The sequence below is a fragment of the Salvelinus alpinus genome, chromosome 20, assembly GCF_045679555.1.
Source record: "Salvelinus alpinus chromosome 20, SLU_Salpinus.1, whole genome shotgun sequence".
Taxonomy (NCBI): Eukaryota; Metazoa; Chordata; class Actinopteri; order Salmoniformes; family Salmonidae; genus Salvelinus; species Salvelinus alpinus.
In genome coordinates this window covers 7698764-7725954 of record NC_092105.1, presented here as the reverse complement: position 1 = coordinate 7725954, position 27191 = coordinate 7698764, and the positions used below count along the sequence as shown (strand labels likewise).

At 46.1% G+C, this 27191-nt stretch overlaps 1 protein-coding gene across 4 annotated transcripts in view; it reads right to left on the bottom strand.

Annotated features, from left to right (window-relative positions):
• Positions 1 to 27191, bottom strand: part of LOC139546245 (syntaxin-binding protein 5-like) — a 232336-nt gene that overhangs the window by 29648 nt on the left and 175497 nt on the right. For all 4 annotated transcript variants that reach the window (XM_071354386.1, XM_071354387.1, XM_071354388.1 and 1 more), the window contains one exon: positions 15896 to 16078. In XM_071354386.1, coding sequence (XP_071210487.1) covers positions 15896 to 16078 — 183 coding nt within the window. The remainder of the gene's footprint in view (positions 1 to 15895; positions 16079 to 27191) is intronic.

The following is a 27191-nucleotide window of genomic DNA, read 5'->3' as shown; positions in this document are numbered from 1 at the left end:
CAGGGCGAGTGCGAGGAGCAGGCACATGACGTACCGGGCTGGGGACACGCACTTCAGGGCGAGTGTGAGGAGCAGGCACAGGACGTACTGGGATATGTGGAGGCGTACTGGAGATCTGGTGCGTATAGCCGGCATCAATTGTACCGGTTCGATGACACACTTCGCACGGCAAGTGCGAGGAGCTGGCACAGGACGTACTGGGCTGTGTAGGCGCACTGGAGACCTGGTACGTAAAGCCCTGCACACATGGCACCGGACAAATGACACGCTCCTCAAGGCGAGTGTGGAGTGCTGGCACAGGACTTACTGGGCTGTGGATGCGTACTGGAGACCTGGTGCGTGGAGCCGGCACAGATTTCACCAGACTAATAGCACGCTCCTCAGGACGAGTACGGGGAGCTGACTCAGGTGGCATTAAATTGATAACACGCTCCTTAGATTAAATGTCGTGCATCTTCCACCAACTTAACAACTCTCTCCGTTCTTTCTCCTCCAATATCTCCATCCACTCACTGACTGTCTCTGACTCTCTCCGTTCACTCTCCTCCAGTTTCTCCCTCTTCTCCCAGACTGGCTCTGGTTCACTCCTCGGCTCCGCCGACCACCCCTTGTGCTCCCCCCAAAAAAATGTGGGCTGTTTCTTGGGCGTTCCATGTGGCTGCGAACCCCGGCGTGATCATAACCCTCTGTCTGCCGCCACGGAAGGCGATCCTGTCCTGCCAGGATTTCCTCCCAAGTCCAGGATCCCTTCCCATCCAAAATCTCCTCCCAAGTCCAGGATACCTTCTCATGGGCACGCTGCTTAGTCCTGTTGTGGTGGGATATTCTGTCACGATCACAATATTCTACAAAACACAGGTGGAAAAAGGCTACCTAAATATGATCCCCAATTAGAGACAACGATTAGCAGCTGCTTCTAATTGGGAACCATACCAAGCACACCAACATAGACATATGAAAACTAGAACACCACATAGAAATAATAAACTAGAACACCTCCCAGTCACGCCCTACTTCACCATAGAGAAACAAAGGCTCTCTATGGTCAGAGCGTGACAATAATACACTATCACCATTCCAGTTGGTCAGAAGTTTACATACACTAAGTTGACTGTGCCTTTAAACAGCTTGGACAATTCCAGAAAATTATGCCATGGCTTTAGAAGCTTCTGATAGGCTAATTTACATAATTTGAGTCAATTGAAGGTGTACCTGTGGATGTATTTCTAGGCCTTCATTTCAAACTCAGTGCCTCTTTCCTTGACATCATGGGAAAATCAAAATAAATCAGCCAAGACCGTAGAATAAAATTGTAGACCTTCACACAAGTCTGGTTCATTCTTGGGAGCAATTTCCAAACGCCTGAAGGTACAACTTTCATCTGTACAAACAATAGTACGCAAGTATAAACACCATGGGACCACGCAGCCGTCATAACGCTCAGGAAGGAGACACGTTCTGTCTCCTAGAGATGAACGTACTTTGGTGCGAAAAGTGCAAATCAATCCCAGAACAACAGCAAAGGTCCTTTTGAAGAGGCTGGAGGAAACCAGTACAAAAGTATCTATATCCACAGTAAAACGAGTCCTCCTATATCGACATAACCTGAAAGCCCACTCAGCAAGGAAGAAGCCACTGCTCCAAAACTGCCATATAAAAGACAGACTACGGTTTGCAACTGCACATGGGGACAAAGGTCGTACTTTTTGGAGAAATGACCATCATTATATTTGGAGGAAAAAGGGGGAGGCTTGCAAGCCGAAGAACACCATCCTAACCGTGAAGGACAGGGGTGCTTTGCGGGGGAAGTTGTGGGGGTGCTTTGCTGCAGGAATGACTGGTGCACATCACAAAATAGATTGCATCATGATGTAGGAAAATTATGTGTATATATTGAAGCAACATCTCAAGACAACAGTCAGGAAGTTAAAGCTTGGCCGCAAATGGGTCTTCCAAATGGACATTGACCCCAAGCATACTTACGAAGTTGTGGCAAAATGGCTTATGGACAACAAAGTCAAGGTATTGGAGTGGCCATCGCAAAGCCCTGACCTCAAGCCTATAGAACATTTGTTGGCAGAACTGAAAAAGCGCTTGAGAGCAAGGAGGCCTACAAGCCTGACTCAGTTACACCAGCTCTGTCAGGAGGAATGGGCCAAAATTCACCCAATTTATTGCGGGAAGCTTGTGGAAGGCTACCCGCAACATTTGACCCAAGTTAAACAATTTTAAGGCAATGCTACCAAATACTAATTGAGTTCATGTAAACTTCAGACCCACTGGGAATGTGATGAAATCATTGTTTATTTTTTTATTTTATTTTAAATGTATTGAATTTTCGAAACATAAAACATACTTGCAATGAAGCCGCTCAACAACTACATCACACCAGTCATCCAACAGACTCCCATTCAGAGCGACATACAGAAGCATCCAGGGTCAATGCCCTGCTCAAGGGCATGTTGACAGATCTCCCACCAGGCCAAAAAACGTGAACCCGAACCCTCCAAGATCCCCCCACAGTTCCCCAATAGCTGTCCCTCAACCATTCGAGACCCCTCCCACAGTCCCCCCACCAAGAAGAAAAATGTAAAACACAATTCATTCCATTCCCCCAAGAACCCCCTAATGCACCAACAACCAAGATAACTAAAGAGAAAAAAAGGAAAAGACAGAAGAAAACAGCAATCAACAATACACAAAAATAATAAAACAAAATAATTAATTTAAAACAAAGGACATCAAGGACAACTAAAATCATAACAGCAATGCCAACTGTGTATGTTTGTCTGGCACATGGTGTGTTTGTGTTCTTGTGTTAATTTGAATGAGAGTGTGTGTATCTGCATGTGTACAAACACCTGCACGGCATCAGCCTCAGGCAAACCGCCATTAGTTGTGAAAACACTGTCCCTCAGTGTCATTCAAACATACTTTTTATTATGTATTATTTAGACTTTTTGAATTTTCTACTTTGACAATCATTCTATCCCCCGCACAGCAACTCCACTCCCACTTGTCTCCAATTCCATAGCTTCCCTCAGCCCATCCCTTCTATCTCTGCTGGCCACCAACTTCGGGCTTCTACGCAACACATATCTTTCAACTATGCTGTGATGTTTAATGTACAATTTCAATCTATCTAATTGAATAGAATCCACAGACTGCGAGTGGAAGATAAATACTTTTACTAAGAGTATTTGTATATTAGTAATTGATTGACCCGGTCTCTCCAGATCTCCTAACAGTAACAGATCTCTTAACAGTACATAAAAAATCTCTTCACAACTAGTTTGCAATCTGTATGGCATAGTTGTCAACATCCTGGTCCTCAAATGAAACGGGTATACTTTCCTATTTATGCTATTTTTATTCCTCAGCCAGTTTTGATACCTTATATTGAGCAGACCTTCCCGTACAATTCTGATAACTCCATGAAGAACATAACTCCACCATTCCAATTTAATATATCAAAATACCCTTTAAAAACATATTTTCCATAAATACAGGTATTTTATCATCCAGCACATTTGAGTTCAGCCATAATATTTGTTGTAATATTTGTTCTACCTTTTCAGGGGGATGAAATTGAAATTGTAGCCTGCTCTGCAATGCTGGTTTGAAAAAGAGAGATACTTTGAAAAAAGTATCATTTTCAATTAATTAAAAATGAGACATGGCAATCTGCACAAAGGCAAACAGGCCATTTTTAAACAATGGGTGAGCTTTTCTTAGTAAACTACTTGATGAAAGAAATTACATCTGAAATAAACCATTCTCTCTACTATTATTCTGACATTTCACATTCTTAAAATAAAGTGGTGATCCTAACTGGGAATTTTTATTAGGATTAAATATCAGGAATTGTAAAAAACTGAGTTTAAATGTATTTGGCTAAGGTGTATGTAAACTTCCGACTTCAACTGTATGCATTGCCTTGTAGCTGCACAACAAGTTTAACAACTACTTGAGCTGTGAGCTGTACCACTGACTGAGATGAGCTGTGAGCTGTACCACTGTGACTGAGTGGAGCTGTACCACTGTGACTGGGCTGAGAGCTGTACCACTGTGACTGGGCTGAGAGCTGTACCACTGTGACTGGGCTGAGAGCTGTACCACTGTGACTGGGCTGAGAGCTGTACCACTGTGACTGAGCTAAGTGGTGAGCTGTACCACTGTGACTGGGCTGAGCTGTGAGCTGTACCACTGTGACTGAGCTGAGAGGTGAGCTGTACCACTGTGACTGGGCTGAGCTGTGAGCTGTACCACTGTGACTGGGCTGAGCTGTGAGCTGTACCACTGTGACTGAGCTGAGCTGTGAGCTGTACCACTGTGACTGAGCTGAGATGTGAGCTGTACCACTGTGACTGAGCTTAGATGTGAGCTGTACCACTGTGACTGAGCTGAGCTGTGAGCTGTACCACTGTGACAGAGTTGAGCTGTGAGCTGTACCACTGTGACTGAGCTTAGATGTGAGCTGTACCACTGTGACAGCTGAGATGTGAGATGTACCACTGTGACTGAGCTGAGCTGTATGACTTTGACTGAGCTGAGCTGTACAACTGTGACTATTAAGTACAGGCAAAGTACATGTCCCTCTAATGCTTAGTGGAGGGCAGAGTTCAATGAAACCATGCAACATTATGTTACATGGCTTGTCACTGTCTTAATGGTCTATTATCGCCTCTGAGTGCATATTGAACATCCATTTAGTTCAGCTGCACGGAGTCTCACCTCGCCTCGGCAGCAGACTGGCCAACCTGAATCTACCGGGCAGAAAACGACCTTTTGTGGATCTCACATCCCACTCAGGATTAACAAGACGGACAGAGTTCTGGAAACGTTTGACTCTATCCTGACTGAGAGGGGTTGTTATCACAGGGCCAGGAGCTGAATGGCAAATATGTTTATTTTAGACAAGATACTGTAAGTCATGCGTCCCAACTGACACCCTATTCCCTACATAGTGCACTATCTTTGACCCTATTCCCTACATAGTGCACTATCTTTGACCCTATTCCCTACATAGTGCACTATCTTTGACCCTATTCCCTACATAGTGCACTATCTTTGACCAGAGTTCTATAATCCCTGGTCAAAAGTAATGCACTAAATCAAATTTTATTGGTCACATACACATGGTTAGCAGATGTTAATGCGAGTGTAGCGAGATGCTTGTGCTTCTAGTTCCGACCATGCAGAAATATCGAACAAGTAATCTAACAATTTCACAACAACTACCTAATACACACAAATGTAAAAGAATGAATAATAATATGTACATATAAATATATGGATGAGTGATGGCCGTGCGGCATAGGCAAGATGCAGTAGATGGTATAGAGTACAGTATATACATATGAGATGAGTAATGTAGGGTATGTAAATATTTTATAAAGGGGAATTGCTTAACGTGACTAGTGATACATTTATTACAATCAATTTTGAATTATTAAAGTGACGAGAGATTTGAGTCAGTATGTTGGCAGCAGCCACTCAATGTTAGTGATGGCTGTTTAACAGTCTGATGGCCTTGTGATAGAAGCTGTTTTTCAGTCTCTCGGTCCCAGCTTTGATGCACCTGCACTGACCTTGCTTTCTGGCTGATAGCAAGTTGAACAGGCAGTGGCTCGGGTGGTTGCTGTCCTTGATGAACTTTATGGCCTTCCTGTGACATCGGTTGGTATAGGTGTCCTGGAGGGCATTTAGTTTGCCCCCGGTGATGCTTTGTGCAGACCTCACTACCCTCTGGAGAGCCTTACGGTTGTGGGCGGAGCAGTTGCCGTACCAGGCGGTGATATAGCCCGACAGGATGCTCTTGATTGCGCATCTGTAAAAGTTTGTCAGGGTTTTAGGTGACAAGTCAAATTTCTTCAGCTTCCTGAGGTTGAAGAGGCGATGTTGTTACTTCTTCACCACATATGTGCTTGATATGTACGCCAAGGAACTTAAAACTTTCCACCTTCTCCAATTCTGTCCCGTCGATGTGGATAGGGGTGCTTCCTCTGCTGTTTCCTGAAGTCCACGATAATCTCCTTTGGTTTGTTGACATCACCTCCTCCCTGTAGGCCATATTTTCGTTTTTGTTAATCGAGCCTACCACTGTAGTGTCGTCTGCAAACTTGATAATTGAGTTGGAAGCGTGCATGGCCACGCAGTCATGGGTGAACAGGGAGTACATGAGAGGGCTGAGAACGCACCCTTGTGGGGCCCCAGTGTTGGGGATCAGCGGGGTGGAGATGTTCTTTCCTACCCTCACCACCTGGGAGCGGCCCGTCAGGAAGTCCAGGACCCAGTTGCACAGGGCGGGGTCGAGACCCAGGGTCTCGAGCTTAATGACGAGTTTGGAGGGTACTATGGTGTTAAATGCTGAGCTGTAATCGATGAACAGCAATCTTACACAGCTATTCCTCTTGTCCAGATGGGTTAGGCCAGTGTGCAGTGTGATTGCGATTGCGTCGTCTGTGGACCTATTGGGGCGGTAAGCAAATTGGAGTGGGTCTAGGGTGGAGGTGATATGGTCCTTGACTAGTCTCGCAAAGCACTTCATGAGGACGGAAGTGAGTGCTATGGGGCGATAGTCATTTTGCTCAGTTACCTTAGCTTTCTTGGGAACAGGAACAATGGTGGCCCTCTTGAAGCATGTGGGAACATCAGACTGGGATAAAGCCTTAGGGAATAGGTTGCCAGTTGGGATACAAGTTACAGAAAAGCTCATGTAGCTAATTTGGCTAAGTGGAACATACAGTAAGTCTCTATAGCTGTCGCTATAGCTGTTCTGACTGTGAACAAAGATTGACTGATGGGGGAATGATTGTACATAATGACTCCATGTTGATACCCATCCTGATAGCAGCCATTTTCTCTCACAGCGTTTTGCAGCGGAGAGGTAAACGTTTTGGCTCAACAAGAAACAGAGAAAAGTAGATGTCACCACTTGACAGTTTGTCAAATATAAGGTCTTCATCTGTTTAATATGATTTCTGACTGGTTGCCTGAAGACACATTTGCGCACAACAATGAAACATACCTACGCTCTGTAACAAGGGACACACATATGACAATCACAAGCCCCTAGAGGGGGTAAGACAGGTGAGGTGGAGGACAGTCAGGTGAAACACCTAGAGGGGGTTAGAGGTGAGGTGGAGGACAGCCAGGTGAAACACCTAGAGGGAGTTAGACAGGTGAGGTGGAGGACAGCCAGGTGAAACACCTAGAGGGAGTTAGGTGAGGTGGAGGACAGTCAGGTGAAACACCTAGAGGGAGTTAGACAGGTGAGGTGGAGGACAGTCAGGTGAAACACCTAGAGGGAGTAAGACAGGTGAGGTGGAGGACAGTCAGGTGAAACACCTAGAGGGAGTAAGACAGGTGAGGTGGAGGACAGTCAGGTGAAACACCTAGAGGGGGTTAGACAGGTGAGGTGGAGGACAGTCAGGTGAAACACCTAGAGGGAGTTAGACAGGTGAGGTGGAGGACAGTCAGGTGAAACACCTAGAGGGGGTAAGACAGGTGAGGTGGAGGACAGCCAGGTGAAACACCTAGAGGGGGTAAGACAGGTGAGGTGACACACCAACTGGTCAAACACTTACATTACATAGACAGTACCCACAGAGAGTAGATTCACGCAGGAGGATGATACACTTTACATTTTTAACCAGGCAAGTCAGTTAAGAAGAAATTCTTATTTAAATGACATCCTAATGGGGAACAGTGGGTTAACTGCCTTGTTCAGGGACAAAACAACAGTGTTTTACCTTGTCAGCTCGGGGAATCGATCCAGCCAACTTTCATTTACATGCCCAATGATCTAACCACTAGGATACCTGCCGCCCCTAGGTGCAGTAGATACACACAGTAGATACACACAGTCAGTGGTGGATTTAGGTACAGGCGACATGGGCGGCGCGGGGTGCCCGCACCAAAAGAAATCGGAATGGTGACGTTTGCGCAATTGGTTTTCTATCGCTCATTTGCACGTCACGTCAATGATATCATGTCACCATGTGGGACTGTGGGTCAATTAACCTAGTCGGAGTGGGAGCCCTGATTCTAGATTGTGAGCTAGTCAGGCTACTGCCTGGGAAGGTCTCCCACTCAGAAGTAAGAGATGGGGAGGATGCGGGGGTAGGTTGACCTCAGGTCTTTCCACTGGAAGCCCGAGGTAGGGGGGGGGGCGGGGGTAGGTTGACCTCAGGTCTCTCCACTGGAAGCCCAAGGTAGGGGGAACGGGGGAATCTATCAAATAGCACACCTCTAACTTTGTACAGTACTACTGCAAAAAAATCGTTAAGAATAATATATAACCAGTCTGCACACCACCAAGGTGAATTGGTTTAGTCTTGACTCTTGGTTGACAGTGTTGGGGGATGGGTAGTGTAGTCTTGACTCCTGGTTGACAGTGTTGGGGGATGGGTAATGTAGTCTTGACTCCTGGTTGACAGTGTTGGGGGATGGGTAATGTAGTCTTGACTCCTGGTTGACAGTGTTGGGGGATGGGTAATGTAGTCTTGACTCCTGGTTGACATTGTTGGGGGATGGGTAATGTAGTCTTGACTCCTGGTTGACAGTGTTGGGGGATGGGTAATGTAGTCTTGACTCCTGGTTGACAGTGTTGGGGGATGGGTAATGTAGTCTTGACTCCTGGTTGACAGTGTTGGGGGATGGGTAATATAGTCTTGACTCCTGGTTGACAGTGTTGGGGGATGGGTAATGTAGTCTTGACTCCTGGTTGACAGTGTTGGGGGATGGGTAATGTAGTCTTGACTCCTGGTTGACAGTGTTGGGGGATGGGTAATGTAGTCTTGACTCCTGGTTGACAGTGTTGGGTGATGGATAATGTAGTCCTGGTTGACAGTGTTGGGGGATGGGTAATGTAGTCTTGACTCCTGGTTGACAGTGTTGGGGGATGGGTAATGTAGTCTTGACTCCTGGTTGACAGTGTTGGGGGATGGGTAATGTAGTCTTGACTCCTGGTTGACATTGTTGGGGGATGGGTAATGTAGTCTTGACTCCTGGTTGACAGTGTTGGGGGATGGGTAATGTAGTCTTGACTCCTGGTTGACAGTGTTGGGGGATGGGTAATGTAGTCTTGACTCCTGGTTGACAGTGTTGGGGGATGGGTAATGTAGTCTTGACTCCTGGTTGACAGTGTTGGGGGATGGGTAATGTAGTCTTGACTCCTGGTTGACATTGTTGGGGGATGGGTAATGTAGTCTTGACTCCTGGTTGACAGTGTTGGGGGATGGGTAATGTAGTCTTGACTCCTGGTTGACAGTGTTGGGGGATGGGTAATGTAGTCTTGACTCCTGGTTGACAGTGTTGGGGGATGGGTAATATAGTCTTGACTCCTGGTTGACAGTGTTGGGGGATGGGTAATGTAGTCTTGACTCCTGGTTGACAGTGTTGGGGGATGGGTAATGTAGTCTTGACTCCTGGTTGACAGTGTTGGGGGATGGGTAATGTAGTCTTGACTCCTGGTTGGGGGATGGATAATGTAGTCCTGGTTGACAGTGTTGGGGGATGGGTAATGTTGTCTTGACTCCTGGTTGACAGTGTTGGGGGATGGGTAATGTAGTCTTGACTCCTGGTTGACAGTGTTGGGGGATGGGTAATGTAGTCTTGACTCCTGGTTGACAGTGTTGGGGGATGGGTAATGTAGTCTTGACTCCTGGTTGACAGTGTTGGGGGATGGGTAATGTAGTCTTGACTCCTGGTTGACAGTGTTGGGGGATGGGTAATGTTGTGATGCTCTAGTGCCACATCAACACAAATGTGTTTCTATTTGTCTTTGTTACTTCAAGTTGATATTTAGGAGTCTTATTTTTGTATATATTTTTATATTTATTTAGTTTTAAAAGTTATGATTATTTATTTGTGTTGTTCCAAATGTGTGAAAAAAAATTACATTTAGGACAGAATGGTGACAAGATACAGTATCTCAGGGACAATATGGCTGGTGTACTAACACATGGTGTTGGTCCTGTTAGACCTGTTGGTCCTGTTGGTCCTGTTGGTCCTGTTGGTCCTGTTGGATCTGTTGGTCCTGTTGGATCTGTTGGTCCTGTTGGTCCTGTTGGTCCTGTTGGTCCTGTTGGATCTGTTGGATCTGTTGGTCCTGTTGGATCTGTTGGTCCTGTTGGTCCTGTTAGATCTGTTGGTCCTGTTAGATCTGTTGGTCCTGTTAGATCTGTTGGTCCTGTTAGACCTGTTGGTCCTGTTGGTCCTGTTGGTCCTGTTGGATCTGTTGGTCCTGTTGGTCCTGTTGGTACTGTTGGTCCTGTTAGATCTGTTGGTCCTGTTAGATCTGTTGGTCCTGTTAGATCTGTTGGTCCTGTTAGATCTGTTGGTCCTGTTGGACCTGTTAGATCTGTTAGATCTGTTGGTCCTGTTAGATCTGTTGGTCCTGTTAGACCTGTTGGTCCTGTTAGTCCTGTTAGATCTGTTAGTCCTGTTGGTCCTGTTGGTCCTGTTGGTCCTGTTGGTCCTTTTAGATCTGTTGGTCCTGTTGGTCCTGTTGGATCTGTTGGTCCTGTTGGTCCTGTTGGTACTGTTGGTCCTGTTAGATCTGTTGGTCCTGTTAGATCTGTTGGTCCTGTTGGACCTGTTAGATCTGTTAGATCTGTTGGTCCTGTTAGATCTGTTGGTCCTGTTAGACCTGTTAGTCCTGTTAGTCCTGTTAGATCTGTTAGTCCTGTTGGTCCTGTTGGTCCTGTTGGTCCTGTTGGTACTGTTGGTCCTGTTAGATCTGTTGGTCCTGTTAGATCTGTTGGTCCTGTTAGATCTGTTGGTCCTGTTGGACCTGTTAGATCTGTTAGATCTGTTGGTCCTGTTAGATCTGTTGGTCCTGTTAGACCTGTTAGTCCTGTTAGTCCTGTTAGATCTGTTAGTCCTGTTGGTCCTGTTGGTCCTGTTGGTCCTGTTGGATCTGTTGGATCTGTTGGTCCTGTTGGATCTGTTGGTCCTGTTGGACCTGTTAGATCTGTTAGATCTGTTGGTCCTGTTAGATCTGTTGGTCCTGTTAGACCTGTTGGTCCTGTTAGTCCTGTTAGATCTGTTAGTCCTGTTGGTCCTGTTGGTCCTGTTAGTCCTGTTAGTCCTGTTAGATCTGTTGGTCCTGTTGGTCCTGTTGGATCTGTTGGTCCTGTTGGTCCTGTTGGTACTGTTGGTCCTGTTAGATCTGTTGGTCCTGTTAGATCTGTTGGTCCTGTTGGACCTGTTAGATCTGTTAGATCTGTTGGTCCTGTTAGATCTGTTGGTCCTGTTAGACCTGTTAGTCCTGTTAGTCCTGTCAGATCTGTTAGTCCTGTTGGTCCTGTTGGTCCTGTTGGTCCTGTTGGTACTGTTGGTCCTGTTAGATCTGTTGGTCCTGTTAGATCTGTTGGTCCTGTTAGATCTGTTGGTCCTGTTGGACCTGTTAGATCTGTTAGATCTGTTGGTCCTGTTAGATCTGTTGGTCCTGTTAGACCTGTTAGTCCTGTTAGTCCTGTTAGTCCTGTTGGTCCTGTTGGTCCTGTTGGTCCTGTTGGATCTGTTGGATCTGTTGGTCCTGTTGGATCTGTTGGTCCTGTTGGTCCTGTTGGTCCTGTTAGATCTGTTGGTCCTGTTAGATCTGTTGGTCCTGTTAGATCTGTTGGTCCTGTTAGACCTGTTGGTCCTGTTGGTCCTGTTGGTCCTGTTGGTCCTGTTGGTCCTGTTGGATCTGTTGGTCCTGTTGGTCCTGTTGGATCTGTTGGTCCTGTTGGTCCTGTTGGTACTGTTGGTCCTGTTAGATCTGTTGGTCCTGTTAGATCTGTTGGTCCTGTTAGATCTGTTGGTCCTGTTAGATCTGTTAGATCTGTTAGATCTGTTGGTCCTGTTAGATCTGTTGGTCCTGTTAGACCTGTTAGTCCTGTTAGTCCTGTCAGATCTGTTAGTCCTGTTGGTCCTGTTGGTCCTGTTGGTCCTGTTGGTACTGTTGGTCCTGTTAGATCTGTTGGTCCTGTTAGATCTGTTGGTCCTGTTAGATCTGTTGGTCCTGTTGGACCTGTTAGATCTGTTAGATCTGTTGGTCCTGTTAGATCTGTTGGTCCTGTTAGACCTGTTAGTCCTGTTAGTCCTGTTAGTCCTGTTGGTCCTGTTGGTCCTGTTGGTCCTGTTGGATCTGTTGGATCTGTTGGTCCTGTTGGATCTGTTGGTCCTGTTGGTCCTGTTGGTCCTGTTAGATCTGTTGGTCCTGTTAGATCTGTTGGTCCTGTTAGATCTGTTGGTCCTGTTAGACCTGTTGGTCCTGTTGGTCCTGTTGGTCCTGTTGGTCCTGTTGGTCCTGTTGGATCTGTTGGTCCTGTTGGTCCTGTTGGATCTGTTGGTCCTGTTGGTCCTGTTGGTACTGTTGGTCCTGTTAGATCTGTTGGTCCTGTTAGATCTGTTGGTCCTGTTAGATCTGTTGGTCCTGTTAGATCTGTTGGTCCTGTTAGACCTGTTGGTCCTGTTGGTCCTGTTGGTCCTGTTGGACCTGTTGGTCCTGTTGGTCCTGTTGGTCCTGTTGGTCCTGTTGGTCCTGTTAGTCCTGTTAGTCCTGTTAGATCTGTTGGTCCTGTTAGATCTGTTGGTCCTGTTGGACCTGTTGGTCCTGTTGGTCCTGTTAGATCTGTTGGTCCTGTTAGATCTGTTGGTCCTGTTGGTCCTGTTGGTCCTGTTGGTCCTGTTAGATCTGTTGGTCCTGTTAGATCTGTTGGTCCTGTTGGACCTGTTAGATCTGTTAGATCTGTTGGTCCTGTTAGATCTGTTGGTCCTGTTAGACCTGTTAGTCCTGTTAGTCCTGTTAGATCTGTTAGTCCTGTTGGTCCTGTTGGTCCTGTTGGTCCTGTTGGATCTGTTGGATCTGTTGGTCCTGTTGGATCTGTTGGTCCTGTTGGACCTGTTAGATCTGTTAGATCTGTTGGTCCTGTTAGATCTGTTGGTCCTGTTAGACCTGTTGGTCCTGTTAGTCCTGTTAGATCTGTTAGTCCTGTTGGTCCTGTTGGTCCTGTTAGTCCTGTTAGTCCTGTTAGATCTGTTGGTCCTGTTGGTCCTGTTGGATCTGTTGGTCCTGTTGGTCCTGTTGGTACTGTTGGTCCTGTTAGATCTGTTGGTCCTGTTAGATCTGTTGGTCCTGTTGGACCTGTTAGATCTGTTAGATCTGTTGGTCCTGTTAGATCTGTTGGTCCTGTTAGACCTGTTAGTCCTGTTAGTCCTGTCAGATCTGTTAGTCCTGTTGGTCCTGTTGGTCCTGTTGGTCCTGTTGGTACTGTTGGTCCTGTTAGATCTGTTGGTCCTGTTAGATCTGTTGGTCCTGTTAGATCTGTTGGTCCTGTTGGACCTGTTAGATCTGTTAGATCTGTTGGTCCTGTTAGATCTGTTGGTCCTGTTAGACCTGTTAGTCCTGTTAGTCCTGTTAGTCCTGTTGGTCCTGTTGGTCCTGTTGGTCCTGTTGGATCTGTTGGATCTGTTGGTCCTGTTGGATCTGTTGGTCCTGTTGGTCCTGTTGGTCCTGTTAGATCTGTTGGTCCTGTTAGATCTGTTGGTCCTGTTAGATCTGTTGGTCCTGTTAGACCTGTTGGTCCTGTTGGTCCTGTTGGTCCTGTTGGTCCTGTTGGTCCTGTTGGATCTGTTGGTCCTGTTGGTCCTGTTGGATCTGTTGGTCCTGTTGGTCCTGTTGGTACTGTTGGTCCTGTTAGATCTGTTGGTCCTGTTAGATCTGTTGGTCCTGTTAGATCTGTTGGTCCTGTTAGATCTGTTGGTCCTGTTAGACCTGTTGGTCCTGTTGGTCCTGTTGGTCCTGTTGGACCTGTTGGTCCTGTTGGTCCTGTTGGTCCTGTTGGTCCTGTTGGTCCTGTTAGATCTGTTGGTCCTGTTAGATCTGTTGGTCCTGTTAGATCTGTTGGTCCTGTTAGACCTGTTGGTCCTGTTGGTCCTGTTGGTCCTGTTGGACCTGTTGGTCCTGTTGGTCCTGTTGGTCCTGTTGGACCTGTTGGTCCTGTTGGTCCTGTTGGTCCTGTTGGACCTGTTGGTCCTGTTGGTCCTGTTGGACCTGTTGGTCCTGTTGGACCTGTTGGTCCTGTTGGTCCTGTTGGTCCTGTTGGTCCTGTTAGTCCTGTTGGTCCTGTTAGATCTGTTGGTCCTGTTAGATCTGTTGGTCCTGTTAGATCTGTTGGTCCTGTTAGACCTGTTGGTCCTGTTGGTCCTGTTAGATCTGTTGGTCCTGTTAGATCTGTTGGTCCTGTTAGATCTGTTGGTCCTGTTAGACCTGTTGGTACTGTTGGTCCTGTTAGATCTGTTGGTCCTGTTAGATCTGTTGGTCCTGTTAGATCTGTTGGTCCTGTTAGACCTGTTGGTCCTGTTGGTCCTGTTGGTCCTGTTGGACCTGTTGGTCCTGTTGGTCCTGTTAGATCTGTTGGTCCTGTTAGACCTGTTGGTCCTGTTGGTCCTGTTGGTCCTGTTGGACCTGTTGGTCCTGTTGGTCCTGTTGGTCCTGTTGGTCCTGTTAGTCCTGTTAGTCCTGAGCGATCAGTGTTTTTTGAGGTCAGTACGGTTTCGGTTAGATCATTAAAAGATAATCACGGTTTTCAATTTTAGATTTGTACTATTTGGGTTGAATGCAGAATAACACAGAATAAGTCCCATGATGGCAGTGACATCCCATTAATGCTTATCACTTATTAAACATACTTGATTTACATGACTTTAATAAAATATTTTAGATGTGTATATTACATTTATTTTATTTTGATGACTTTATTATTTGACTATTTTAGTAGTCTTCAAAGTAAATAAGGCATACTTTTATTTCTGCTGAATACCAAACTATCAATCATTTAGATCACATATTTTCAGATAGTGATACCTTGGGAAGCAACAGCTGCTCTCTATATCACCTCAGAATCACGATCACACATTTATTTCTGTCTCTTCTGTAGCAGGAGTAAAAGAAACACAGACAGGATAAGTAGATGCGCAATGGATTGTGGTCATTGTAGTTCATTATCACATTGTATGTGCTAAACTATGTAGAGTATTGGCCTGTTGGAAACTACAACTCCCAAAAATACAAATCACACAGTTCAGACAGTTCAACTGTGCAATATGCAAATTGAGCTCACAGGGGGAAAAAACAAATACATGGAATTCAAGTAATTGAGCCGTTGTCGGCCAATTAGCTGTTTAAAGTCGATTTCCGCAACAATGTAATTAGCATAATAAAAACACCCTGATGCGTTTGAGCTAGAGATATACGTTTTTCTGCATTCAATGCGCCACAATCCACTGCATCCCCGATGGGGCACTTCTGCATCTGCAGTGACAGGTAAAACAGCTTGAGTAGTGTTTTGTCAAACCTGGAGACAGGGGCGCAACTTACATTGGGGACGGGGGTGGGTCATGTCCCCACCACATTCTGAAATTGCATTTTTGTCCCCCACCCCCCCAGTTTTATCACCACACAAACCCCCACCCACCCCACCAACCCATCAACCCCCACCAACCCACACCTCACCAACCCCTACCGCACCAACCCCCACCAAGCACCGCTGCACCAACCCCCACCAAGCACCACCCCACCAACCACCACTGCACCAACCCCCACCAAGCACCACTGCATCAACCCTCACCAAGCACCACCCCCCACCAAGCACCACCCCACCAACCACCACTGCACCAACCCCCACCAAGCACCACCCCACCAAGCACCACCCCACCAACCACCACTGCATCAACCCCCACCAAGCACCACCCCACCAACCACCACCCCACCAACCACCATTGCATCAACCACCACTGCACCAACCCCACCAACCCCCTACCTGTTGATGACTGGTAGACATGCGCTTAAGAGGGGAGGATGAGGAGGGTTTAGGTCAAGGGGAAGGAGACAAGCACACACCTTCCGTGATGGAGGAAACAGGCAAAGAGATCTCCATGCAAGCGGCAGACTGAGCCTTGCGGAAGGGTGGTCGGCCAGGCCCTCTCCGGGTGAGCCGCGGGCCCTCAGGAGCCCCTGGATTGCGAGACTTCCCCACGGAGCATGGCTGCGAGGTGGGGCTAATGCAATGTCCATTGACATGATCTGCAACAAAGACAAAGCATTAGCCATCAACTTCAAGAAAACAAAACGGAGAGATGAGAAAAGTCTACGATAAGGACAGGATGAGAGAAAGAGTTGGTGAATTAGAGTTAAGTTAGTGATTCATAGTTAAAGAGATATAGTTAGTGAATTATAGTTAACCCCCTAGAGTCGATGTCCTGCGAAAATGAAATCAGCATTAAAAATAATCCCCATCAAAATCCAACACTTTAAGCTAGAGATATCTGTTTGTTCTGTATGGGCAGCGTCTCAATTAAACCGATGTCACCCTTTCGTATTTGAGGTGAAAGTTGGCATAGCTAGAGCGATGTTTGTCAGACCATGAGACATCCCGAAAAATCGGTCTTCTCACTAGAACGTCTCTGTAGTGTCCGAATGGTTTGGCCCACAAACTACTAGAACCCCTCTGTGGAAAGGCAAGTCTCTCATGAACTTGAACATGTCAGATGTTCAGTACAAAGTTCCTTTTGATATTTTATGAGACTATTCGTTTGTCCAGATAGAATGTGTTTCTATTGGCTAATAGCAGTATGGTCAAATTCAATGTTTCATCAAATATATTTTATATATACTGTATATATGTATTTATTATACCTTGAGGGTTCATAAAACTCCAAATCTAATAGCTAAATGATCCTTGATATTACTTTTTGTTGTTGTAACTTTTATCCCCCTTTTTTCGTGATTTGATAGTTACAGTCTTGTCTCATCGCTGCAACTCCCCTACGGACTCTGGAGAGGCGAAGGTCCAGAGCCATGCGTCCTCTGAAACACGACTCTGCCAAGTTGCACTGCTTTTTGACACACTGCTCAATTAAACCCGGGAAGCCAGCCTCACAAGGAGTCGCTAGAGCGCGATGGGATACGGAAATCCCGGCCGGCTAAACGTTCTCCTAACCCGGGACGACGCTGGGACATTTGTGCGCCGCCTCATGCGTCTCGCAGTCACGGCCGAAACCGGGTCTGTAGTGACGCCTGAAGCACTGTGAAGCAAGTGCCTTAGACCGCTGCACCACTCGGAAAACCCTTGATATGACCATCTTAAAACAATTCCATATGTTAGCTAAGTAGAACCCCCCCCCCCTCCTGCTTAGACTCTATAGGGAGAGAGAACGTTGGATACAGAAATAGTCTACATAGAAGGAGAAGATTTAATTCATCTGTGCCAAAAAAAAATTAAGAAATATCAAAAGGAATATTGATGAAAAGAACTAGCTAATATAAACAAGTAATGTTAGAGAACATTCAGTAAGATCCGGCATTGAACAGGATCAGAGTCTTTCATCCTCTCCATCTTTGTTCTTTGATGTGGCATTGAGAGGGTTTCAGACTATCTGAACCAAACTTTATCTTACTTTTGAGAAGTAAAGTTGGGTTATCAACGACCAGCAAGGTGTTCAGCAGACCAGCATCAGGAGTGGTGCAGAACTTCAAATATTAAAGAAATCATAGACCTTTGGGCCGATTCCAGAGTGAATCAATATTCTACTACAGTTGGTTGATACTGAAGAGGAATAATGTGGAGAGGAATACTGTGGAGAGGAATACATGAATACTGTGGAGAGGAATGCATGAATACTGTGGAGAAGAATACTGTGGAGAAGAATACTGTGGAAAGGAATAATGTGGAGAGGAATACTGTGGAGAGGAATACTGTGGAGAGGAATACATGCATACTGTGGAGAGGAATACATAAATACTGTGGAGAGGAATACATGAATACTGTGGAGAGGAATACATGAATACTGTGGAGAGGAATACTGTGGAGAGGAATACATGCATACTGTGGAGAGGAATACATAAATACTGTGGAGAGGAATACATGAATACTGTGGAGAGGAATACATGAATACTGTGGAGAGGAATACTGTGGAGAGGAATACATGAATACTTTGGAGTGGAAATCAGAGGGAAAGGCAAATACCTAGTCAGTTGTACAACTGAATGCTTTCAAATGACATGTGTCTTCCGCATTTAACCCTTCTGAATCAGAGAGGTGTAGGGGGCCGCCTTAATCGACATCCACGGCGCCCAGGGAACAGTGGGTTAACTGCCTTGCTCAGGGGAACAGTGGGTTAACTGCCTTGCTCAGGGGAACAGTGGGTAGATCAACAGATTTCTACCTTGTCAGCTCAGGGATTCGATCCAGCAACCTTTGTTACTGGCTACCGACCTTGGAGAGGAATTCTGTGGAAAGGAGTACTGTGGAGAGGAATACTGTGGGGAGGAATACTGTGGAGAGGAAATTTGTGAACTGGAATACTGTGGAGAGGAATACTGTGGAGAGGAATACTGTGGAGAGGAATACTGTGGAGAGGAATACTGTGGAGAGGAATACTGTGGAGAGGAATTCTGTGGACTGGAATACTGTGGAGAGGAATACTGTGGAGAGGAATTCTTTGGAGAGGAATTCTGGGGAGAGGACGTCTGTGTTAGAGCAGAGCACTCTGCCACGTTCATGTGTTGACAGTCAAATAAACAAAACTTTGGCTGCATATTGACTGACAGCTCCCATGGAAGCACTGTTACACCTCAGATCGGCAGTCATGTTGTGCCTACAGGGCGGCCTGTAGGGAGGAATCCTGGTTGAGAACTGTTTCATAATGTGAGTTGGCACAGTGTTAAACTACAACCCCCTTGTTAAGCATCAATGGGCCTGTTTGACTTCCTAAGTGAGGATGAAAGACTCTGTGGTGCCACCCAGTCCACGTGCACCTGCAGCCCAGTTTCACAGCAGGCTGTACCAGGGCAATACAGGGCTTGGAAACTGGGGATAACTGTAGTGTATAAGAGCCAATGAATGTGCCACATAACTACGCCATCGTGTGTCTGGCTAGCAGTTATCATCATGGTTGGAGCTGCAAATCACTGGTTTGACCTGGCACAGTCTAAAGGAAACGGATCCACGTTGGGGAAAAATGGCACTGTACCCCCACACTCATACGCACTGGTCAGATAACTATCTACAATCAACTAGAACTAACTACAGTACATACATTACCATGATAATATACTAAAAAAGGATAAGATCACAGTTGATGAAGATATTTTTCCACTGCATTCATGTAAAATTTTATTTTCACTGATTGGAATACTTGCTTGGATTCCAGCTTGACAATTTTTGATTAGCTATCAAGGTTGAGGACAAATACAAATATAAAAGAGGTAGGTTTACTATCATCGTATTCAATCTTAATAGGCACTTAATTAAACTCTGTCTCACTCCTCTATAAATTCCAGAAAAAACCCTAAAACCATTTCAAACCTGTTTTTTCTCCTCCTTACTTGCTCTGACTTTGCTGATACAGTAGCTACATTATTTTATGAAGTAAAACATTTACTTACTATGACTGAGAAATGTGTTTTTCCCACCTAGTTATCTTAAGATGAATACACTAACTGTAAGTTCCCTCTAAATGTCTAACATGTCAAAGTCAGGCTGTCAACGTTCGCTAGAAGGCCTGGAGGCATAAGAAGCAGAAATAAACGGGGGACTCACCACGAGCAACACAAACGCAATCAAACAGATTGGAAAGAAACCAGACAGGTCAACATTTTGCAGTAGATACAGAACTGCAAAATCACATGTTGAGAGAAATGGTCATTCTTTTTTCCTCAGTTGATTCAAAGGACATACTATGAGGACACTGGTTTAGGATTGTTGGATAATGATACTGCTGGGTGTTGTAAGAATGACAACATCAGGAAACACCTCATTGTTCTCAAACCATTCTCTGTAAAGCAATGTTTCATGGTAGAATGCGTTTTGGGGCAAGCTAGCAGATATGGGAAAGTGCAGTTATTTCATTGGGAAAAGGGGATACCTAGTCAGTTGTACAACTGAATGCATTCAACTGAAATGTGTCTTCCACATTTAACCCAACTCCTCTGAATCAGAGAGGTGCGGGGGGGCTGCCATAATCGACATCTACGGCGCCCAGGGAACAGTGGACTAATTGCTTTGCTCAGGTGCAGAATTACATATTTTTACCTTGTCAGCTCGGGCATTCAAACCAGCAACCTTTCGGTTACTGGCCCAACGCTCTAACCACTAGGCTACCAACCGCCTCCATGTGGCATCAGGTGTTTTGGGTCAAGCTAGCAGATCAGATATTTCATGGCACCATGTGTTTTGAGTCAAGCTAGCAGATCAGATGTTTCATGGCAACATGTGTTTTGGGTCAAGCTAGCAGATCAGATGTTTCATGGCACCATGTATAAGTGGAATCCAGGACATTCGATCTTTGAAATGTAATACATGCCTATGGACCACAAAATAACACTGTTTTACAGATAATATATTAAAGTCTCAAATTGAATTCCATCATCTTTCATTGACTTGAAGTAGGGGCAAATTGGTACTGCTAAAGTAGAATACAAAGTGGTGTTATTTAATTGTAAATTGTCCTGTCGGGAAAACAGAAATCAAAATGGATTTTGATGTACATTAAATGTTCCCCTTGTGTGGTGCTTGTGAGGAAATTGCTGTGATATAGTGGCATAATTGAATTCCAAGATCAATAAAATGTATTTCAGGCTTACCGGTAAAGCCTATCAGATTAGTGTGGATATTAATTAAATAATTTGTGTGTGTGTGTGTGTGTTTGTTTAACTATCCTCGTGGGCACCAGAGGTCCTCACGATGATAGTAAAACAAGGAAAATTCAGACAAGTGGGGATTTTGCCGGTCCCCACGAGGAAAAATGCTATTTTAGGCTAGGGGGTTAGGTTTACAATTAAGGTTAGGGTTAGGGGTTACGGTTAGGGTTAGGGGTTAAGGTTAGGGGTTAAGGTTAGGGTTAGGAGTTAGAGTTAGGGTTAGGAGTTAGGTATAGTTTTAGGGTTAGGGGTTAGGTTTACAATTAAGGTTAGGGTTAGGGGTTAAGGTTAGGGTTAGGGGTTAAGGTTAGGGGTTAAGGTTAGGGTTAGGAGTTAGAGTTAGGGTTAGGAGTTAGGTATAGTTTTAGGGTTAGGGGTTAGGTTTACAATTAAGGTTAGGGTTAGGGGTTAAGGTTAGGGTTAGGGGTTAAGGTTAGGGGTTAAGGTTAGGGTTAGGAGTTAGAGTTAGGGTTAGGAGTTAGGTATAGTTTTAAGGTTAGGGTTAGATTAAGGGTTAGGGGTTAGGGAAAATAGGATCTTGGAAGTGAATGAATTCTTTGCTCCTCACAAGGATAGCAATACAAAACTGTGTGTGTGTGTGTGTGTGTGTGTGTGTGTGTGTGTGTGTGTGTGTGTGTGTGTGTGTGTGTGTGTGTGTGTGTGTGTGTGTGTGTGTGTGTGTGTGTGTGTGTGTGTGTGTGTGTGTAAGCACTAACAGCGACCAGATGCTGCATCCATGATGCATAGCAGCATAATTGTGTAGCAACAGAGGAATACAATGATGGAATGACAGCTCTCTCTCCCATAGCATGGTGGAATTATCCACGCCATTTAACAGCTCAAACAGCCGAACTGTGCACTATGCTAACAATGACTTTTAACAAATGACAGTATTTACATATTTGGGGACATAATTATGTTAAACATTAACCTGTTGCCCAATGAAAGGTCAGTTCGTATTTCACAGTGAAGGAAACATTTTAACGTACTGGATATTGTCTTAAATGCCCTGATTGCCTGTAACATCCATGTTATGGTGAATACAAACAGAGTAAAGCGAGAGATAGTGTTCTTCTCCCTAATATATTCCTACAGCAAGCTGAAGCCTTAGTTACTGCAACATCACGGAGTCCATGCAGTTAGAACATGACAACAACAACAAAAACAACAATATCAAAACAACAACAACAACAGCAATAACATAAAAACACTAACAACAACAACACCAACATGACAACAACAACAACATAACATAACAACATAACATCAACAACAACATAACACCAACAACATAACATCAACAACAACATAACACCAACAACATAACATCAACAACAACATAACACCAACAACATAACATCAACAACAACATAACACCAACAACATAACACCAACAACATAACATCAACAACAACATAACACCAACAACATAACATCAACAACAACATAACACCAACAACATAACAACAACAAGAACATCAACAACAACATCAACAACAACATAACATAACAACATAACATCAACAACAACATAACACCAACAACATAACATCAACATAACACCATCGACATAACAACATCAACATAACATCAACATAACACCATCAACATAACAACAACAACACCATGGCAAAAACAACGTGACAACAACAACATGGGTCGATGGATGGCAAAGGTGCTGAAGAATTAGGGAGGAGCGTCCTCCCCTGCCTGCCTCAGAAGCAGGGCTGATGACGGATGCAACACCATGAGACCAGACCCCTACGGCTGGGGCAGAGACAATGTAACAACACCATGAGACCAGACCCATCACAAAACACACATTGACCCCTATGGCTGGGGCAGAGACAATGTAACAACACCATGAGACCAGACCCATCACAAAACACACATTGACCCCTATGGCTGGGGCAGAGACAATGCAACAACACCATGAGACCAGACCCATCACAAAACACACATTGACCCCTATGGCTGGGGCAGAGACAATGCAACAACGCCATGAGACCAGACCCATCACAAAACACACATTGACCCCTACGGCTGGGGCAGAGACAATGCAACAACGCCATGAGACCAGACCCATCACAAAACACACATTGACCCCTATGGCTGGGGCAGAGACAATGTAACAACACCATGAGACCAGACCCATCACAAAACACACATTGACCCCTACGGCTGGGGCAGAGACAATGCAACAACGCCTATAAGTTACAGATGCATGGATCACAATGTTAAGTCAGGACAGACAAGTCTAGGAACAAACCTCATATGCTAGTATCCAAACACAACCAACCCTCCTCCCCAAACCATTCTCTCGACTCCTCGTGAAATAGTACGGCGACTAGATTCGTTTTCATACTTGGTGTTAAAGTGTGGTATAAATATTGATCCCAGCTGCTCTCTCATTATAGGAGATAACAGCAGACACATCCAGCCCAGGTAGGTGGCTTCTGCACAGGGAGCTCCGGGACGCCCCCAGCACATCTCCTCTCTTCTCTTGGAGTCTCGCCTCTAAATTGATCCTGCTCAGAGACACTTTCTGGCATTTCAGCTTATTAGCCCAACCTCACGACTCGCCCCAGACTACATAACAGGGCAGGTACTACCATCAGCGGCAGCATCGACTACAACGGCCAGGAGAGCAGAAACCCAGACAACACAAAGAAACAATAACAACGTAAACAAACAACAACGTAAGAAAAGGGAGGAAGGAATGGAGGAAGACGAGCAGGCCCAATTACAGGACTTAACAGAAAAAAAGTGGATGAGTCCCGGTGTGGAGCGGTGAGACGGCAGGAGGAGGGAGGAGACCTCTTTATTGACATGGCAGAGAGGGTAGAGAGTTGATGGTGGACGCTTAACAAGATCTGGGATCCATCTCTTCTATCCTACCTCTGATATCCCCCATGTTCTACCTTTCACATTCCACCTCGTTTTCTCCCTCCATACATGTGGCATTCTTCACACACTTCATCATTTCTTTTCTCTGTCCCTTTGTAGTATCACAGTGTAGTATCACATATCCCACCACTGGGGGAGTGTGGGTGGGCCGAGGGGAGGTGTTGGGGGTAGGGAGAATGGTTTGGGGGGGAGGGTTGGTTGTGTTTGGATATCATATTCTCTCCCTCTCTCTCTTCATGTCTCCATCTCTGCATTTAATAGAAGAGATGGGACCAGATAATAGATAGGATAAGCCTGACCTATTCCACATACCTACGCACATTACAAACCACCAGCACGGGCACTTTAGAGAGAATAACCTTGGTCCGATGTGCTTCTTTTATTCTCAGGAGAATTGTAGATAAATGGCTGGGTCAGGCAGAGTGGGAGTCATGACAGGTACAGCAGGTCTAATATCCTATATACTGGGGAGATACAGGACAGGGACAGCAGGGTGAATACCCTATAGACTGGGGAGATACTGGACAGGGACAGCAGGGTTAATACCCTATAGACTGGGGAGATACTGGACAGGGACAGCAGGGTTGATACCCTATAGACTGGGGAGATACTAGACAGGGACAGCAGGGTTAATACCCTATAGACTGGGGAGATACTGGACAGGGACAGCAGGGTTAATACCCTATAGACTGGGGAGATACTAGACAGGGACAGCAGGGTTAATACCCTATAGACTGGGGAGATACTGGACAGGGACAGCAGGGTTAATACCCTATAGACTGGGGAGATACTAGACAGGGACAGCAGGGTTAATACCCTATAGACTGGGGAGATACTGGACAGGGACAGCAGGGTTAATACCCTATAGACTGGGGATATACTAGACAGGGACAGCAGGGTTGATACCCTATAGACTGGGGAGATACTGGACAGGGACAGCAGGGTTAATACCCTATAGACTGGGGAGATACTGGACAGGGACAGCAGGGTTAATACCCTATAGACTGGGGAGATACTGGACAGGGACAGCAGGGTTGATACCCTATAGACTGGGGAGATACTAGACAGGGACAGCAGGGTTAATACCCTATAGACTGGGGAGATACTGGACAGGGACAGCAGGGTTGATACCCTATAGACTGTGGAGATACTGGACAGGGACAGCAGGGTTGATACCCTATAGACTGGGGAGATACTGGACAAGGACAGCAGGGTTGATACCCTATAGACTGGGGAGATACTGGACATGGACAGCAGGGTTGATACCCTATATACTGTGGAGATACTGGACAGGGACAGCAGGGTTGATACCCTATAGACTGGGGAGATACTAGACAGGGACAGCAGGGTTGAAACCCTATAGACTGGGGAGATACTGGACAGGGACAGCAGGGTTAATATCCTATAGACTGGGGAGATACTGGACATGGACAGCCGGGTTGATACCCTATAGACTGGGGAGATACAGGACAGGGACAGCAGGGCTGATACCCTATATACTGTGGAGATACTAGACATGGACAGCAGGGTTGATACCCTATAGACTGGGGAGATACAGGACAGGGACAGCAGGGTTGATAACCTATATACTGTGGAGATACTGGACATGGACAGCAGGGTTGATACCCTATAGACTGGGGAGATACTGGACAGGGACAGCAGGGTTGATACCCTATAGACTGGGGAGATACTGGACAGGGACAGCAGGGTTGATACCCTATAGACTGGGGAGATACTGGACAGGGACAGCAGGGTTGATACCCTATAGACTGGGGAGATACTGGACAGGGACAGCAGGGTTGATACCCTATAGACTGGGGAGATACTGGACAGGGACAGCAGGGTTGATACCCTATAGACTGGGGAGATACTGGACAGGGACAGCAGGGTTGATACCCTATAGACTGGGGAGATACTGGACAGGGACAGCAGGGTTGATACCCTATAGACTGGGGAGATACTGGACAGATTCAATTCAATGGGCATTATTGGCATAGGAAACATATGTTTACATTCTCTCTCTCTCTCTCTCTCTCTCTCTCTCTCTCTCTCTCTCTCTCTCTCTCTCTCTCTCTCTCTCTCTCTCTCTCTCTCTCTCTCTCTCTCTCTCTCTCTCTCTCTCTCTCTCTCGCTCTCTCTCTCTCGCTCTCTCTCTCTCGCTCTCTCGCTCTCTCTCTCTCTCTCTCTCTCGCTCTCTCTCGCTCTCTCTCTCTCTCAAACACCTATCCCCAGCTCCTTCTCATTACAGCTGGTTCACTTTGAGCAGAGAGAAGACGGAGGGAAGGGAGTGATGGAGAGAGGGAGGGAAGTGAGAGAGAGAAGATGGAGAGAGGGAGTGGGAGAAAGAATATATATCTCTCCCTGTCTCAAATAGACACACACTAGCTGACCGACTAGCTCCGACACATCCATCAAGCATCCCGGCAGTACACTGCTTTCACTCTCCCCCCTTTCTCTCTCTCTCCCTCTCTTTCTCTCTAAATTGGCCTCTGATAGAGTACACATCTCCTATAATGATACATAAATACATTCAGAGTTGCTATAAAACATGAGAAACACACACAGCTTCTAATTTTCCTCAACAACCACAGCAATGAGACGGCATTTATGTTTCCTAAATAGAGCTAACACTTTGAGACTCCTACTAGGTGATGTGTCAATAGAGTTACCATTCACTTAATGTCACAGTGATACCCTAGCGACAGGTACAGTGTCCGTACCTCAGTGACAGGAACAGTGTCCATACCTCAGGGACAGGTACAGTGTCTATACCTCAGGGACAGACACAGTGTCCATACCCCAGGGACAGGAACAGTGTCTATACCTCAGTGACAGGAACAGTGTCCATACCTCAGGGACAGGAACAGTGTCCATACCTCAGGGACAGACACAGTGTCCATACCTCAGGGACAGGAACAGTGTCTATACCTCAGCGACAGGAACAGTGTCCATACCTCAGGGACAGGAACAGTGTCCATACCTCAGGGACAGACACAGTGTCCATACCCCAGGGACAGGTACAGTGTCCATACCCCCGCGACTGGTACAGTGTCCATACCCCAGGGACAGGTACAGTGTCCACACCCCCGCGACAGACACAGTGTCCATACCCCAGCGACAGACACAGTGTCCATACCCCCGCGACTGGTACAGTGTCCATACCCCAGGGACTGGTACAGTGTCCATACCCCAGGGACAGGTACAGTGTCCACACCCCAGCAACAGACACAGTGTCCATACCCCAGCGACAGACACAGTGTCTATACCCCCGTGACAGGTACAGTGTCCATACCCCAGGGACAGGTACAGTGTCCATACCCCCGTGACAGGTACAGTGTCCACACCCCAGCGACAGACACAGTGTCCACACCCCAGCGACAGACACAGTGTCCATACCCCCGCGACTAGTACAGTGTCCATACCCCAGGGACAGACACAGTGTCCATACCCCAGCGACAGACACAGTGTCCATTCCCCCGTGACAGGTACAGTGTCCATACCCCCGTGACAGGTACAGTGTCCATACCCCCGTGACAGGTACAGTGTCCATACCCCAGGGACAGACACAGTGTCCATACCCCAGGGACAG